Here is a 19269-nt window from a genome sequence, read left to right on the forward strand (position 1 = left end):
GAAGCAAATATAACATGATACACAGCGGTAGACGTGCTTGTATTATGAAAATATCGCGTATTAGTTTTTTATTTTAATTTTCATTATCAATTGCTCTACTTTCTACGCCCAAGTCGACTCACCCTCTACATCTACTCGACATAATTCCTATAGGTTATAAATTCGCAAAATTCCGTGAACCGCCCTGTAAAAACTACAATAAACGGTTGAACGGGCAAGCTTAATCGTAAAAACGACAAGATTTTCGCGATGAATTACTAGCCTGTATTTACTGTTGAACAAATGAAATACTGGTATCTCCAAAACACAAAAGAATGGAGGAACGGACAATAATCTGAGTACGGGTTGTATACTTCAGAGTTAACACGTTAACAATTCGTCGCATCCTCATTTGGCTTGAAAGATTATTCTGGACTGAAAGTTTGAGTCTTGCCGCAAGTTGCTTATATTTCCCCTCATTCGAGAGCATTAAGGGGTAATTTAACATCATAGGAGACTGTAAAGTGAAGTTATAGGCTGAAAGGCATTGAAAATTTCAATTTGATGTATTTCAGATTATTTTTGTTCTGTCTGTCAGTCAATCAAAATCGCTTGTTCTTCTTTAATTTCGTGTGGAACTACCTAGTGTACAACGTTTCAACGCAGATGGCATGCTTAGCGTTTGTATGTCCAGTCAGGACAAGAATTTATCAGCCACAAATGAAATTGCTTGTTGTACATTATGCACTGCGTTGACAATTACTTTGATTTTCAACTATTTTAGAGTAACAAGCTTGGAACTAATTTAGGATAATTGGACCTTTATATTTTTCAATTTTTTTCCAAAGTGTTTAGTGCCCTATAGCTGAATGTTGCAACATTACAAATTACCATAAGCAAATGAGCTTACATTTGCAGATTAAACCCACATTACTTCACTATCAAATTATCCCAAATAAGTTCCAATCGTGTTGAGTGTGAAATAAAATGTCAGCGTCTTACAAAAGAAAAAAAATGAAATTTTATTTAAAGTTATTGTCGCTCCAGAATATTTTACAAATGTCAAGAGTGATACTTTGACCTCGTGTGGAACCAGAACATACGAGTCTCTGTCCGTGTCACAATGGAATACGCCCGAGAAGAGCGTCCCGAAATGTAAAGAAATAAACTTGCGAATGGAATGAACTGGGTTCTTGGAAGTTCTGTGAACAGATTTACAGTTAAGTTCGGGGTCAAGGGATTACTGAGCTCAAACATGGCAATAGTGTTGTTTTTAATTGTTTTATTGTAAATAGTCATGGATCGGCTTGCGAATACAATTTACAATGAGTTGCCATGGGTAACGAGCAACACTCGCTAAAAGTACACAACTTAGGTTTACCATGCCCAGGGAAGTGAACTCTCACCCCGAACAAATTTACTGCCCGTCAGCAATAACAATACATTCGGAGTAAAGAGCCTTGCTGACGTAACACGATCCAAATACATAAGATAGAATAATAAGCAAGAACACTGTATTATTCCCTAATATTTTTCTTCGTTCAGCGAAGGAAAATACGAGTGACGTAATGACCGTGTCACCACGAGTCGAAGACGAGTGGTGACACGGTCATTACGTCACGAGTATTTTCCGAGCTGAATGAAGAAAAATATTAGGGAATAATATACTTATCACATGAACAAGCTAATAATTCGTTTTTTTGCAAAATAAAATAAGCTTTCCATGACGAATCCGCGTTTAAACTTTTGAACTACTTTAGGAATAAATATCAGTACGCCGTGCACAAGTTGTCAATCATTTCCAGTCGTCCGTCGTGTGAATTTGCGCTCACGTTCGTTCGTGTGTGGAGCAAATGACAGCTCTCGGTCTACATGTAAGCCACCTTCCGCAAAGTTATACTCTATTTCAAAGATAGCATAGTCCTAGAAATTTATCACAGACGAAGATACGCTATTTTTCGGAAACAAATATCGACTGAATCTCGACGGCGCGAACACTGTAAACGTCGCGCCTGACCTGTTTGCAATGCGTACGGAACCCACGGTATACGTGACCAGCTTCGAGTTCGTTGTATCCGCAAATTATTCACGTAATTCCTTCGGAATATACAGGCGGTACACTCTTGTGTTTACATTGTTCGGATTAGTAATGTCGTAGTCTGTGAAAATATCGATTTCATTACATGACTTTTGATCGTGGGAGAAACATCGGCCACCATGTTGTTTGTTTACATATTTACGAGCACACCGAAGATCGACAAAAAAAGGTCCGACGCACCAAAATTGATGACATAGACGCGGGTTGTCGTGACGTAGAACGACCAGAGAATAAATCCCGTATTTTTTGTTCGGAGACGACAAACTTGGCTTGTGCATGTGATAACTCTGATTATGTCACGACATGTGCAGCGAATAAAATCTGAAAATTTTAGACTTTATTTGATTAAATGTTACTCTATAATATGTACATGTAACTAAAAGCTCTAAAAAAGAGGCTACGAAGGCCAAAAATGGCCAGGCGAGTCGAGATTGGGACCTATTAACCGAAATCGTACCGCTAAGTTTTGCAGGTTTTGGATTTATTGTTTGTAATGCCCGACTATACTGAGAGCGCAAAGGATAATCTGCAAAGAGCTACCTCCAACGTAACAGAAGTTAACATTCTAGCAATAAACAGTTAACATCCAGCTTTATCGTACAAAGTTTTAATTATATTATGCATTCTAAATTTGCTTTATCAAAAATCACCTGCAAATTTAACGTGATTACGTGTAAATTCACTGAATCAACTGTCAATTTCCCCTCTGATCCCTGGTACAAATTCTGCTTGGAAACAAAGTTATTTCTCATAAAACAAAATCCTTTCTCTTTGTGAGAGGTATGACAAATATGTCGTTGGGACTGAGCATGTACATCATTCAAAAGAACAATCCAAACCCTCTGAATTAAAAACTTTCACAGCAAAGGAAAGACATTATAGAATTGGAAGTTTGGATGTTGAATTAAACATAGACAGCCCTTTATTCCCTGTTGCTCATGATATAAGAGCAGAGATCATAGCATTATTATCAAAATTATGGCATTTAAGGTAGTATGTGCCTCGAAAGTGAAAGAGTTGAAGTTTTGCTTAAACTTTCCTCAGTGAGACTTTCAACCATTCTCTTACCAAATCAACAATAAAATCAGGGGTCACCGTGCAGAATTTTGAACGAGCGAAACAAATAATCTGAAACTCAACATTTTGCCATGATATCTGAAATTCAAAACAGCGCCATTGCCGTGTTAACTCTATGGCGGAAAATTAAATTTTGGATTTTCGAAAAACTAAGCCTATGAAAGTTTTTCTTTCTCCAAGAGCTTTAAAAAGAGCCCCCACAAGTGGTAGATCAGAAAAGAATTGTAGAAAATTGAGAGTTCGACTCTCTGTCCCCGAGCCACATTCTAGCGTCATGGGCTCTTTGATAGTGGCATCATGGCTATTTATCACAGAAATATATAACGGGCGAAGAAATATATAACCTTGCAAACTACTATCTCAGTACATCTTGCGGGATAAAAATGGCAAAACTTGTAATCAGAAATGTGGGGATAATTGATTCTGCATTATGACGCCTTTTTTCTTTCATTTACAACGTACTGAAAGCGGACGGCCAACAATAAGAATACTCCTGTCACACCTGTAATAGTAATGTGTCTATGCTCGATATCCCGTATGACGTCATTATTTTCAATTCTGCAGCCTGAACTATACATGCTTGGTGAGTTGGTTACTGGCAGAAATGGAGATTACAGTCGAAAAATTTACATCACAGTAAGGATTGAATTGTTCCAGTCAAGACACACAAGTGTGATGTAACAAGGTCTGGATAATTTGGTCTGGTAAGTCTGTTTTATATTGATTCTTTAGTGAATAAAGCCATCACCAGCTTCATAAAATCTGCCCGGTGGTATACCATACTTTACCCTGCCTCAAGCATGCACTCGCAAATATCAGTACATATCTACTGCTATCTAAAGCAATAACACACAGATACCATTGAATATTACAACTTTACTTGACACTGAAAGTAATAGAAACTGTAAGTATATATACATGCTTGGTTATTTTCTCCTTTGAGAACAAGTACAGTGTTTAGTTTTCCTCTCTGAAATATGTAGAAGCACCAAATATTCACAAGTCAGCTTATGTATGCATCCAATACTTGAAATGTGACATAACATAATAATATCAATAAGTGCTATTTAAGTCGGCAAAATCTTGCCATAAGGACTTGTTATCAATATTGCATATTAGCTCATGCACTGTATATATACATGCATCAAATGTAAGATTTTAGTAATGGCTTATGTTCACAGATAACATTTTTCTGTACATACATCTGTATATCTTTGATCACCAGACATATTGCTTCAATGCTAGAAAAACATATGTCATATTTTTTCACATAGGGCCATATTAAAATCAACATCATTATTGTAACAAGCCACCCTAAGGGAAGAGTTATATTTCAAGTTGCTGGTTCCGTGGCCGGTTTCCACCGGATTCCAAAACCACCAAGCTACCGAACTAATTGCATTAGGGCTGATGTGTAGCATCTCGGAAGTTGAATCTGACCGTTATTATTGAATAAAACAAATAGACCCCCTAAGTTGCTGTGAATAGTGATAATCAACCAATCAGATACAATCTTCCGAGGACGCTGCACATCAGCAGTTGCATTACTGCCCTGGCGCTGTGCATATTCATGAGTTGCTCATTACTGCATGTGACCACGGTTTCCGTGTTTGAAAACATAAAACATGTGATCATTAACCTCGCTGGGTGGTTTCCAGTATACGATAATGGAAGTGGACGGAATGAACTGGAAACCGGCCGCGGAACCAGCAACTTAAAATCCAACTTTTCGCAAAGTCCAGCATAAGGAAGACAGAACCCAGAATTTTCAGGTACACAGAAGTATATTCAGCGTCAAAAAAGACGGAACTGGCACGTCAGACACCTTAGAATTTATAATCTAGTTTCCTAAACAAAGACTTTATCCAACACTATGGCTTGTCATCCTGGAGACTAAGACTTTGTAAATAATTGTGACATTACGATTTAAAATCCTGAGGAATCACAAAGGTTGGCTAATGAATAGCTGCAAAAATCTGTAACTGTTTTTCATATCATGATATCTGTTTTCTTTTGTATTCGTATTCCAAGTTCATGTAGTGTCTAACATGTACATTTGAAAGTGGCTCAGTTCTACAGACGAACTGCTCTACTCAAAAATTGAATAAAAATAAATAAATACAGAATAAGAAAATATAAAAAGAAATGAATGGATGGAATACTAACAACATTCCATGGAATTATAGACAGTAAAAGCATCTCATCTACTGTCCATGGTGGAATGGATGAGGAAAATTATAGAAGTAATGTACATTCACAGAGTCATTTTGTGGTATACAAAACTGCCCAGCATTGATAAAACAAACTAGGAATTCAGGTTTATTGGTTTGCTGTGTGACAATACAGAAACTCTGCTAATTATCTCATTTAAGAGATATTTGATTAAGAGAAGTCAGGTGAATTGTGTTTGCATAAAAATGTCTTAATTCAAATAAAATTTGCATGAAACTGTCACTGAATGGTACCCAATGGTACCGAGGGCAATTTTATACAATTACACATTTATGTGTATAACTCTCACGACACACACATTAAATACAATAATAACGTAAACTGTCTTCCACTCGTCTCCTAGGAATGTACAAAACAGGTACTGCTGTCATGGGTATTTCACTCCACATTTTAACACACCTCATCCGCAGTCTGTATTCTAATTCGCCAATTAATAGTCACGTGGGATGCATTCTTTTTGTGCTGATCCACGTAAACGACGTCATCAGGCATCATTTGTTTGAACTGTTGCCTGCCAGGCATCAGTTCCGAAAAATGATGCCCGCTGATGTCAAAAACGACACTGACGCGAACACGGACCGGAATGTAAACAAAGATGTCGTCTGCGGCCAATCGAAACAATAGTCTTGAAATTTCTTGGTTTATCCTACTCTCTGAAGAAGAATTGAATGCTTTGGTTTCCACCAAGGACTCGATACGGACAAAAACTATAATAATCAACGGTGTATTGAACGTTTTGCAGATTCTTTTGGGAAAAACTTTTTCTTACTGAACCACTCCAACACGTAGGCCTACATGTGACAAGTTTTGTGTATAGTACGTTCTTATGCATGGCTACGGAGGAGGTGTGTTACAAAACACATATTGATTGGCCATGGGGCAACAGCATACGTCTTTAACCCCTCGGCCTGTGAGTCACCACCCAAAACAGACTGTTTTGGGGGTGACTCACAGTCCCTCGGGGTACAGACGTATGCTGTTGCCCTCATGGCCAGTCAATATGTGTGTACTGTCTCCTAGAAATTTACAAACAGGTACTGTTGTCATGGGTATTTCACTCCACACTGTCTCCTAGAAATGTACAAAACAGGTACTGCTGTCATGGGTATTTCACTCCCCACTGTCTCCTAGAAATGTACAAAACAGGTACTGCTGTCATGGGTATTTCACTCCACACTGTCTCCTAGAAATGTACAAAACAGGTACTGCTGTCATGGGTATTTCACAACACATGCCATCTTTTCTGTAGCTGCCTTGGATACCCAATGACACAGCCAGATGTCTACAGATTACAGCATATGTGTAAATAATCCATCCCTATGGATTCAAAAACAACTCAAGTTCATTGTCAGGAAATTCTGATACGTCAATCAGTTTATCTATAATGTCATGATTTTAAGCTATTATACAAACTCATGGAAGTGCATGTAATGGACAAATTTTACCAGCCTTGTCACAGTGATGACACACAGAAATCAAGAGCATTATAAATCCAGCTGGTTGGAATCAACCCTATCACCATCATGGTTTGGCCCAAACCCAATGTTATCAATGGTAATTGTGGGCCCCTTTACAGAGAATCGGGGGTGAACAGATTAAAGAAGGTGTGAACCGGTGCAACAAGCAGCTTCAGATGATAGATTTATCAGTCGTAGTCACACGTAATCATCATTGTGACTTTGGTTTGTCACTTAAATATTTCATATTTATGACAGACACCAATGCAAAAGCTAATGATCTTATCTACATGAATAACTGTACAACCCATCCTCTCTTAAAATGGCACAGGCAGTTTTATCATACATTAATGGGTATGTTTTTTTTAAATGTGAAACTAAAATGTCTAAATCTACTTTTAAAAGTCCCAGGTATTAATCAGCCTCTGTAACACCAATTTTAAGTTAAAAGCTGAGTTAAAAATCTTTGAAAGAATTCAAAATATGATAATTGAGCATGACTTTCTCTTCACTGACCCCATTTTCAAATTTTCTCTGTATTCCACTTTTTCTACATGGTACATTACACTACAAAATGTTGAATAATGATGAAACTAATGGGGCAAAATGGCCATTATTTTGGTTAACGTTTGAATGTTGAACACATTCTGCCGACTGTTGTAAGATGAGACAGCAGCTCTCAGACATTCATCCAGGGCTGAAAGTCAGGGACTAAGGACGACTGCAACATGCACATGGCTAAAAAAAATCATTACATTCTAACCTCAAACCAGGCGCTCCCTCATTGCAAAATAATAATTTGAGCTTTTCGCAAACATGATAAATTACTGAAATACTTAGTCTAATGTTGTTGGATGTTTATGCCAATGACAGTACTTTGAACTTTCAAAACAACATTTGTACAGTGATTGAATATTGTGTGTACACATGTAACGTTACCATCCACATATTGTGATTTTGCACTCCTCTCCTCTGAATACAATGAATTACCCGTGTCATGCATTATGATTATCCATACTACTTTACAGATTTAAGAGTTTTTTTTCAATGGTCTTCATTTTGGTACATACAGGAAATTACATTCAGACAAGGCCCAAGTCTGACTGCAGACGATATCTTTCACAATTTTGTGACATCTTAAAAATGAGTTACATTGTCTGACATTTAGAAATTTTCAGAGAGAGTCTACAAAATTTCCAGCTCCACCCTCAGAGATGAACAAATGGAGAAAGTGAGATTATAAGTCGTTTTAGTATTTCTGGAATCTTCTAGAAATGTATTCTGTTGAGTTGTTTGAGAGCAGCTCCACATTAACCCATTCACCGCCATGGTTTAGCCCAAAGCCATTGTTATCAAAGGGAAGTGTGGACCTGTTTACAGGGAAATGGGGGTGAGCAGCTTCAACTGAAAACTTTGGAAAGCTGTACAACAAGGTTACCCTCAACACTCATCATGATGATGAATGAACTCTGTGTTAGTTGTTTTAAGATATTTCATTTTTGCTAGGCATGTAAACAAAGTTTTTTTGTCCCTTTCATTTGTAAATGAAACAAAGGGGCCAGGGCAGAGGTCAGATTGTGGGACGGCTTGCTGTGCATCACAAGATGTGATGTCACTGGTCATGAGTTTCAGGAGCCTGTTTTACAAATTCAAAGATTGGACTAACAAAGCAGTATACAGAAAAGAACCAATCACAAAACAGCTTATGAAACCACTCCAGGTCAGCCTCAGATAGTTGATAAATATGTATGTTTCAATCTACAATGTAATGTGACATAATTCTCACATAAAATGAAAAAGGATCATAAAAAAAAAATCATTTTTATGTACTAAATGGAAATTATGACCTTTAAAATCACTACATAAATAATGATATATTGACAAGGCCAAGGTTAAATATGAAGGTCATACAGTCTTTACATCAAACATTTCTAGACTCTGCTTGGTACGGAGTTCTATGATTTCTTCGGCTGATTGCGTTTTGCGTCCAAGGAGGAAACTGACCACATTGTTCAGTTTGTCAGGAAATGAGATCTCCTTGATGGTGTGCATGGGTGGTCGCATGACGGTGGTGTAACCATAGGCAATGACTTCAAACTGAGTTTTCAGCAGGAACAGTCCCCAGACGATTGACATGAAATTGACAAAGCAGATGGTGAACAGCCAGGCCCGCTGCGAGAAGACTATTTGGAAGTAATCGGTGACCGCAACGCCCGGATGGTTCACCCGGAGGAACTCAAACGCCGACACCAGGAACAAAACCTGGGTAATCATTGTCACTATTATCAGGTAGATGAATTTGAGGTGATTGTTCGAGGCGATACACTTCATCAGGAACAAGCAATGGTGGTCCATTCCAACCATGCAACTTTCACAGAGTTTGCAGTGCCGTGTCCTATCTGGCAGAGACATCTGAAACATGACGAGATCATAAGAATCAGTGATAAAAGAGACAGTCTTGTAATTCAGAAACCAACAGTAAGAGAAAATAAAAATCCAACTCAGCTTGCAAGGCAATGGTTATTTACCAAAGAATTTTATTTACAAGTTACCGTGAAGTTAGCCATCATAGCTCAAAGTCCAGAATTACTTTGTTTTGTTTTTTTTAACTTTGTACATTGAGATTCCAAGCAAAAATGTATGGATACTGCTTGGGCTCTTAAACATTGCTGAAAACATGTATCTTGACATTTTTCCCAGTACTGCCCCTCCCCATTCACCCCGATTTATTTGCAAAAAACATTTTGAACTTTTGAAATGTAATTTAAAATATGATTATTCTAGTCAGGACTTAATGACATGACTGGGATGACATCTGGCGCAGACAGATCATGAATTTGTTTGCCGTCCGCATGCTGGAAGGTTTTCAGAGAAAATTAAGAAAACAAACCAAATGTTAACACTATTACAAGTAAAATATTATTTTTCCAAAAGAAACCAACTAAAAATTGAGCTTGTGTTCATACACTTGTGTTTTTTGTCTGTGTGTTTTTTTTCCCTGGCTGCCAGGTACGTTTTTCAGAAGTCCAAGGACAGCAAACAAAGAATTTTCTTTAAATGGCCCTACTTCAAAATACTGATGTGACACTCAAACAGTACCTCACAATAACTGCAATAGTGATCCAGTCGGAGTTCTTTAGTAGCAACATGTTCAATTGTCATGTATGGGGAATCCTTTCCCGGTCCTTTACGTGGGACAGTGCATCTCCCTGGGTCCTTCAGAAGCACCGTCATGTACAAATACACCATGAGTAAAAAACTCGAAAATCCCAGGTAGAAATATGAAGGCCAGATGGGTGGGAATGGTTAAGGTAAATCGCAGAGACTGGTGCTGGAAAAGAGAAACTATGCATGACAAAGATTTTTCAAATCAACATGGGCCACAAAATGATCAACAAAGTTGGAGTCATAATTTAGTGGATATTAATTTGGTATGGCACTTTTCACACGTCTTCAGTTGTTTTTTTCATTATTACAAAACTGAATATTGTTCCCAAATCCTGTCAATTGACAGTAATCACTACTTCACTCATATTTTATCTTCAGAGGTACCCTTTGCTTCTTACAACAGCGCTGTACCAGGACAATTGGAGGCAGCTTCGAAACACCATTGTAAGTTTCAAACTGTGAGCGCGCTCACTCAAATTGCATTACTGGGAAAAAAATATTCATATTTAAGCAATCATTTCTGAAATCTGTCACAGGCAGCTTGTATTAAGCTAGCCAATGCTCTGACATGAAAAAAGGACCATTACGAACTTTGAACCATTCTACTGTAACATATTCTTTATGATTTGCACTCTTTAGTTGCAATCAAAGAATACTACTACAAAACTCTCTTTCAAAATAGACAAAAGGCTGAGGCCAATAGATGATTTATCAAAGGATATCTGGAAGAACAAGATAAAAGTAGCAAATGGAAGTTTGGAGTATTCCACCAGCAAATGCACCTGCAAATATTGGATTAGCCCATCTGGAAGAAAAAAAAGGAAAGAATTACAATCCTGGTCTGAGAGGGCAGTAGCCAGAACAATTTGTCACTGAGCAGTTACCGGAAGACTAATAAATCACTGTAACCAGTTGTAAATCGGTTTCTGTAAGATGACTCACAAGTGGGAAAAGTAAATGCAGAGCAGATTTTTTGTAATATACAATATATGAGGTTCATTTCTGTATTTTTCAGAATTGAAAGCAACAACCAATGAACTCAGTATAGGTGCACAATATGACTTTGTTGGACATATACAGGTCTAATGACAAAAAATTGCAACAATATTTTGTATAAAGCATAACAAGTCAAACAGTCATATACAACCATGAAATAAATTTTACATTCTTTGAAAACTGAAGGTTTCCCAATTTACAGGAGAAGATCTTTCATTTGTGACATACCTTGATATATGGGCGATTCTGTGCATCTGTTTTCCGATGAAAAATGCAAAATAGAGAATACTGAAGAAGGAGATGACCCCGCCGAATGAACCCAGCATCTCTGCAACCACCGAAATTGATGTAAATGTCAGCGCGGGCAACAACAACAGGAAATACCAAGTGAATAAAGGCCCCTTAGGAGACTTGCTTTGATCCTTGACAGATCCCCAGTATGCCAGCTCCTGAGCTAGGGGGCCATGCCTGCAAGTTAATGAAAAAGTATATTCGTATGTACCTTTGATATAGTAAATGCATCAAATATTTAGATCTTTTATGGTTTCTATTGCAGACAGTGTCAAATCTCCCAAGAACTACTGGTTCTGTCTTTGCAGTAATTTATGTCAAGGTAGAATGCTCCTCAGGGACGGATATTTGGACTGTCAAACTTTTACAATATTCTATTTTGACCCAATACTTTTTTGGACTCATTTTGAAGCTTATGGAGTAAGTAATATTTTCATTGGCTTAGTTTTGTGGAAATCCAGAATTCTATTTTCCCCATACAGATAACACAGGAATGGCGGCCATTTTGAATTTCAAATATTGGTGTATATCGGGTAATTTGTTTTCTAGTACTAAAATTTCCATGGCAACCTCTGATTTTGTATTCTTGATTTTAAAAATGGTTGAAAGTTTCCTTGAGGAAAGTTTGAGCAAAAATTGAAGTCTTTCATTTTTGAGATGAGAACTACCTTAAAGTATACAGTTGAGTTTCAATCAGATGTATATGTTGATTCTAGGATGCCTTCATAACAATAAATATTGTTTCAAGACAGTAAACCACTTTTTTCCCTGTATCTATTAAGCAAAGTATAATGAAAGGAAAACTAAATCCTTCAAAACTTCAGCAAAACCAACTATAGGTGTGAGACACTGTTGTTTACTATCACTGTATTTGAAAACAATTTGCATACTATTATACACGCAAACTGACAGAGAAATTCTTATCTATGGCAACAGAAAATAGATACACATCTTTTCAATGAATATAAAAACAGCATGTGACCACTGGCGAATAGATAAATAAAGACAGCTAAATAAATGCAAAGAAATACTGAGACATCTGAGTGGATAAGTTCAATCCATACTGGCAGATAGATAGATATACAGACATGATACACATGTAAAATTAATATATATATAAAGCATATATTACTCACCTGTAAGAGGTTCCATCCCTGGCAATGTCCAGTGGACTCTCTCCGGTGTTATTCTCCTGATGGATGTGGGCTATCGTACCTTTCTGAAGCAGCACCCAAACCACTTCAGCCTGTGCATTCTGACATGCTAGATGTAACGGCATGTTACCAGTATTGTCTGTAACGCCTACATCAGTCCTCTGAAAATACCCAGCATTACAGAGAAGTTTGAGAAATTTGGATTCAGCCAGCAAAAGATGCATATTCCATGCAGGGCTGTCTGTTCATTGCATTAACCCTTTGAGTGCTGTAATCTTTTCGACCAAAATTTTAGTGCAACATTTTTACCAAATTTTATGAATTTTTCTGTAATTCTTTTGAACATTTTGGACCAAATGGATAGCACTTTACATAGACTCCAGTTTTGGGTCAAAATTTTGGGAAAAATCTGAAAAAATGTTTGGGCCTGAAAAAATATTATCTGGGTTATATTTTATAAAGGTGACAAAAAATGACTTTGGCAGTCAAAGGTTAAAAACCTGTCTGTAACATATGACTGTCTAGGTTTGAAAATATCAGTATACCAGATACAGAAGATCACCATATTTCTTAGGGTACTAGCTAGGAAGGATAGTCACTCACTCAGTAAAGAATTTGGACAAATTGACAAAAAAGTGAATTCAATACTAACAAATTAAACAGCTGCTTGTGTTTTGTTGATATTTTCTTTTGAAAATCTTCTAAACCACACTATGTTGTGACCCATAAAGAAGTGGTAAAAAAGTCTGACCACACCTATTGTCACCTTGGTCCCATGCTATCTATGAATGCTCATAAAAATGGCTTCTTGCCTCAGCAATTTTGCACTGTATAACTCATTTTTAACATATCCTAATAGCATGCAGAACAACTCGTACCAGGCACAGTTCATTTCATGATTCGTATCATGTAATTGGTCTATATTCTATATCAGATGAATAAATGTCACATTTCAATGATGTTGGTAAATACTGATTAACTTCATAATATCTGGTTTCTGAGCATTTCCAGTAAACCTCACACAGAGTGAAAGACCAGCTTAAAATGAATTGGAACTTTCTCTTCAATTTTTTTTACTTTGCAGACTGTCTACACTGTGAACAGATCTCATGAACTAACCTTTTCCTTTATGGTTACTAAAATTTTGTTTATTGGGAAATGGCAATAACAACAAATTAAATTTATTTAGCGTATACACAAGCATGCAGCAAGACAGCAGATCAAAGGTGCAAAATTATGTATAGGAGAATATTATAAAAAGTTACCTGGTTTTTGAGTAAATACCGCAGGCAATCAAAATGTCCAAACTGACTCACAATGTGTAATGGAGTTAGACCGCTGTAAATTAAAACATCATAAAACATGGGTCAAAGTTCATTTAAAATCTTAAATACCTGTGATTTTGTGCAGTGGAGAGATATTGCATAAGGCAAGGCTATGCTTTTCCCTTAGATCAGTGTGTTCAACTATGGCCAGACTATGGACACACTGACTGGCCCTCTGTTAATTTTGGCTAGTTACTTTCCCATCAAAAATTGACATGCACCCCCCTACCCCCACCCTTACCCCCGCCATTTGAACTCATGCCTTTCCCTGGATACCCATAAATCACAATTTGTCACTTTTTTGTAAATGTCTAAGCATCATTCAAATCATGATTTTGAATATTTTACTTCATTGATAAGGCCCTCCTTGCACAGTTGCTATCTGACTGTCATTGCTACACATATGCAATGGAAAAAATTGAGTGATACAATAGCACAAACCTGATTTCAATATCAAAATTTGAGCAGAATTTTGAACATCACAACAGAGCTATCTGATTTCACTATTAATATTGACAATAAATTTTCACAATAAATATTGAGAATCCTGATTAGTTCCATAGTGCATAAAATTTCAAGGACACTTTGAACCGATGTACATGTGCACATAAATTATGAATAAGAAAGCTAACCTAAGAAATTTACCTGTGATCTTTATCCATGAAACCCATTCCAGCTGTGTGTGATAAATACTGCATCGCATACCTGAAGATAGAAAATTGTAAATCTTGGTATTATTACAGATTAATCTAGAGAGTGGCCATTTGATGTCTGAGTGCAAAATTTATGAGGGATCAAAGGTCTTGTATGCATGGTCAACGCTCTTGGGGGAAACCAAAATGATTTATGATAGAGTTTTCATTTTACAGAGAACCAACTTCTAATTTGCGCTGAAACCACTGCCTACAGCGAGACCAATTCATCAACTGCATACTGTCTGTATCAGATGTATCCATGGTAATAGTTGCTAGGTGCGAGTCTTTCCATTGTTGAAATAAAATTTTGCTACACGGTACACCAACAATGCAGGATTGTACTTAAGTTGTAAGACAAAAGCTTTATAAGTCATCATTTGGTGTTGAAAATTTTATTCTGTACAAATGCTATCTTTGTTTAGTTTTGAGAGTAACAACATACAAGCATACAAAGCATAACTGAATTGGCATAAATAATTACTGAATTCCAAATGTGAGATGGTAGTGAGTAGCATACATTTTTCACACATCTGACTGAACATGCTGAAGGGACTGCCGTGATTACTGACATCAAAAAGAGAAAAAAATTTATTTTTTATTTAATTGTTTTGTTTCTTCTTAAAACCCCTGTGGCTGTAACTCTTGAAATTTGTTGACCTGATAAAGGCTTTCTATTTTCTCTGGTTTTCTTTCAATTCTACAAATTTAAAGGATATGGTCTTCAACTACTGAAAAATTGGATAAGTAAATTTAAATTTTGACCGTTATTTGATTTCCCGCCATTTTTAAAAACTGGTAATATTACAAAGAAAACAAAACATATGATGTCCCAGTGGAAGCACTATGCATTACATTTGACTTCTCTGTTGTTTCTGTGAAGATTCTAATGCATATATGCACGACGTACAGCGATTTTTCTTTATTTGCATGAGGGCGCCATTTTATGTTTGGGCAAACGTTTATTATTTATCTTGCTCAACATTGCCTATGAAGTCCGAGTTGACAGTTTATTATACTTGTATAGACACCCCTCAATGAGTACATCCCCACGAACTTGTTTTAGTTTGGAAGTAAAATCACAAAAATAATACTAAACGATACAGCTACTGGGCCTTTAAAAGTTCCCAAATTAAAATAAAGACAATCAGTGGCAGACAATGACATCAAGTCTTGTATCATGAGAAACCAGGAAATGTTTGCCACACTGTAATCTGACACCAAAGATAACTTGTCCTGAGTTGGGCGGCTCTGTATGTTACAAATGTTTACTTTTGTAGTGACAAGCAACATGTGGACTTCTCCAGTTCTGCAAAGTAAACCGGACACTCAATCGAATTTCAGTGTATTTCTGGAGTGCACTAAAGTATTCACATTGGAGACTACAGAAAATGAAATGTACAAGTGAAAAGTCATTCAGATTCAGAGACAATCCTGTTCCATTCATTCTGCTTGACACAAATGGTTCAATCAAATAGATATTGCATTGGTAAAACAGACGAAACAGGAGGTTGCAGATAATGTATGTTTTATATTTCATTCAGATTCAGAGACAATCCTGTTCCATTCATTCTGTTTGACACAAATGGTTCAATCAAATAGATATTGCATTGGTAAAACAGACGAAACAGGAGGTTGCAGATAATGTATGTTTTATATTTCATCTGCTGAACTTACACAGAGCCGGCCTGGGAAGCATGATGCATACACCCTCTTCCAAGGGAATCAACTTCATCAAGTCTTGCACCATGGGAAACAAGTAAATGTATGACTATAGGGTTGCCACGCTTGCATGCATAGTGGATAGGCAGCTCTCCCGCATTGTTTGCTGCATTGACCTTGGCGTCATTGTCAAGTAATAGCTGTACGATCTCCGGGTTGCCACGCAGGCTTGCCTTGTGAAGGGGTGTGAAACCCATCCATCCTGCAATGCAAAAACCATGGCACACTGGTGAATCATTGTGAAAGCTTTACAAAAGTCACTCATGACTGAAAAGCCAGCGTCACATCATGTATTGTGCGACTGAATACTTTGTGACGCATTCATTAAAGAATGAATACATGCACATGCATATTGATATGCATGACACCATTGAATATCAAAGGGAATGGCAAATCCATTGTATATGACCTCACACCTTTGTGATGAATTGTCTTAAAGTCAAGAGCAATATCATATCACCAAACATACTGTTACTCTGGCAAGTAATGGCTTGTTATATACACTGTATGCTTTACAGTAAATATGTATCACTTTGCTATGTTTTAAAATTGTGCTAATATTACAGTACATAGCAAATAGAAAACAATTATAACAATGATATGATTTCTATACAATATGATTCCTGTTGAAATGATAGTGTGACAGCTGCTCCATATCACTTCCAAAAATACGTTTCATACATGTACTACAATAATCTAAATATTGGATTTTGTGATGTAGCATACGCCAAGACGCTCTTTTTAATCTCCATGCTTCATACTCATTACAAAAGTCTGTATGTCAAAAGAAAGAAATTATCATATTAATTGGGCACATTAAAAGTGTAATCACTTATTCTTATTAGTTTATAGTTGTTTCCACAATTTTTTCCTCTTCAGGTTGAGAAATCGATCAACATGCCGGTAGCTACTTTTTATGCACATGTTTTTCTAACATCTTCTCCCTTGCTATCAATGCACGATTACTAATAAACTGAGAGCAAAACATGTAAGTGCAACATTCCTGTATGTGTGAACACACTGAAGGTCAGATAAAACATTGCTCTATATGCATAACTCTTTTTGCGCAAAGGGTCAAAGTTCACAGTTACCTGACTGAATTTAATTGAAAGTGTGCTAAATTTTTAATTAACCTTGCACATCAAACTACCAGCCAAAAGTTCGAAAATTTTTGATACATTATGTGTGATGCTTGCAGCAATCTGAATATCAATTTTTATTTTCAAAATTACTTTATTTGCTGCTATTTTTAACAATAATTTTTCACATTTTTGTCAGATGTTATGGGGACATCCCAGTCTTTCCACACAATTCAAATTCATTAATGGATTGATAGTGCATTTTGGTTATTGACTAGAAAATTAAAAATAATTTTCATTTCTGTTTTCTTGAATAAAATGCAGCTGTTCTATCCTGCACAACAGACAATCATGTCTTGACCGTTATTCAGTCTGCTCTGAACACAGATAGGATGTGCCACTAAAACTGTAAATTCTTGGTCACAAAAATAATTTGTTCCGCTTTATTATTTATGATGGTATAGTGTGATGCAAAAATTCCTCAAATCCATCAAATGAGCTAAAGCTTTCCAGTTTCAAAAATCATGATGGGGGAGAGAGAGAGATTGTCAAAAGATTCAGAAACATTGCAAGCTGAGATGTGTTGGTGATTTCAGGTCAACTATTCATTTGGGTGGACGTCATACATCAAGTCTGCAGTGCTGTTCAACACTAAATTGGGCGCCAAATTTTTGTTGCCTTTATTTAATATACCCCAGTAAATGTTTTTCAGATTTTCTCCAAAATTTTGGTCAAAAACTGTAGCCCATGAAATGTGATATCCATTGGGTCCAAAATTATCAATAAATTTTGTGAAATGTTGCACTACAATTTTGGTGGGAAAAAAATTACAGCAGGATCTACCAGAATCAACCAACATATGGATACTGCACTCATGCAAAAAAAAAAAAAAAAGATTTCTCCCTGTGATTACACGTCTTATTTTCCTTATTTGTTATCATCTGAGTGAAGCTGCTTTCTCCTAATTTACAAAGTGCTTAAAAAGAAGGAAAAGTATCTTGCCGTCTGTACCAAGGTAAGGGAACAAAACAGGAAAAGAGGAAACTTGCATGACAACATCACTTTTGCTAAATATCACGGACAAGAAACAGCTAATGATTTTCTTCTGTATATTTTACATAGGATTGAGATAGGTTATGGGCACCAAAACCTGACCATTCACACATGCTAGTATCAAGATTTACGTTACACAGCTATTATGATTACTTGGCTTATTTTGCCAACGGGAAACTTAACTAATGATATGCCGTATTCTTAAGTATGGAATGTCGTCAAAAAGCGGTTTTATTCGTAATATATTTATAGTAGATATGTAATTTCTGAAATCAACTTTGACAATAAAATCACTAGAAACCATCTGTGTGTATGTTCACCGTTCATGACAAGGGTCGGTGTTTGTATTTATAAACCTGCATAACCTCATTTACATTTTTACACCACTTTATTAGATCTGCCTCCAAGCCTGTGATTTCATATCAAGCGTATTGAGACCGAGATTTCCATAACAAAGCCAATATGCCCAAACATAGCAAGCTGTATCATCCTCTCGGCGGAAAAGGGAATACACTCGGAAAAAGTGGGTTTATCGATTGAATTTTACGCATTTTCCAAAGACGCATCAGTCACCTCGGTCATTAGCTGGGAAAATGTTAAGATTAAACGTTGCTCATACACTGTCACTACACGTCAGTATGATAAAACGCTTCTTACCAGCCGCATTCACTGATTCCGGGTTGCCTTCGATAATCCGCCGACAGTCTTGCAGCGAGAAATTCTGCACGGCTTCAATCAGGTTAGCCATCATGCCTATCCCCACATTTGGGTACAGGGTGGATGGGATCATTCCGTCTGCCATCCTAGCCCGATTGGAATATAGCTATCCCAACCACTTAAAGGACAAAACGTCCTATCCGACTGACAGTCTAGTCTCGACTCCCCGGGTACTGACAGCTCACAGAGCAACACTGATGAATGTACAAGCGAGGTCAGTGAACGCGTA

General features: G+C 36.9%; 1 protein-coding gene across 1 annotated transcript; it reads right to left on the minus strand.

Annotated features, from left to right (window-relative positions):
• Nucleotides 1–8575: 8575 nt before the first annotated feature.
• On the minus strand, nucleotides 8576–19256 carry LOC139122757 (uncharacterized). The gene is made up of 9 exons (XM_070688455.1): nucleotides 18981–19256; nucleotides 16147–16393; nucleotides 14423–14482; nucleotides 13718–13790; nucleotides 12435–12613; nucleotides 11236–11475; nucleotides 10734–10816; nucleotides 9943–10139; nucleotides 8576–9255 (listed from the first exon to the last, which is right to left on the minus strand). The coding sequence occupies exons 1-9, from the start codon at nucleotides 19123–19125 to the stop codon at nucleotides 8749–8751; spliced, it is 1731 nt and encodes a 576-aa protein (XP_070544556.1). The 5' UTR covers nucleotides 19126–19256; the 3' UTR covers nucleotides 8576–8748.
• Nucleotides 19257–19269: the final 13 nt, after the last annotated feature.

This window comes from Ptychodera flava, chromosome 22 (assembly GCF_041260155.1).
Source record: "Ptychodera flava strain L36383 chromosome 22, AS_Pfla_20210202, whole genome shotgun sequence".
In the NCBI taxonomy this organism is placed as follows: Eukaryota; Metazoa; Hemichordata; class Enteropneusta; family Ptychoderidae; genus Ptychodera; species Ptychodera flava.

Coding starts and splice junctions, on each gene's coding strand:
- LOC139122757 (XM_070688455.1), bottom strand. CDS start 19,125: ATGGCAGACGGAATGATCCCATCCACCCTGTACCCAAATGTGGGGATA. Junction 14,483..16,146: donor GCTTCCCAGGCCGGCTCTGT/GTAAGTTCAGCA, acceptor TTCTATCTTCAG/GTATGCGATGCAGTATTTAT. Junction 10,817..11,235: donor AGAATCGCCCATATATCAAG/GTATGTCACAAA, acceptor TTTTTCTTCCAG/ATGGGCTAATCCAATATTTG.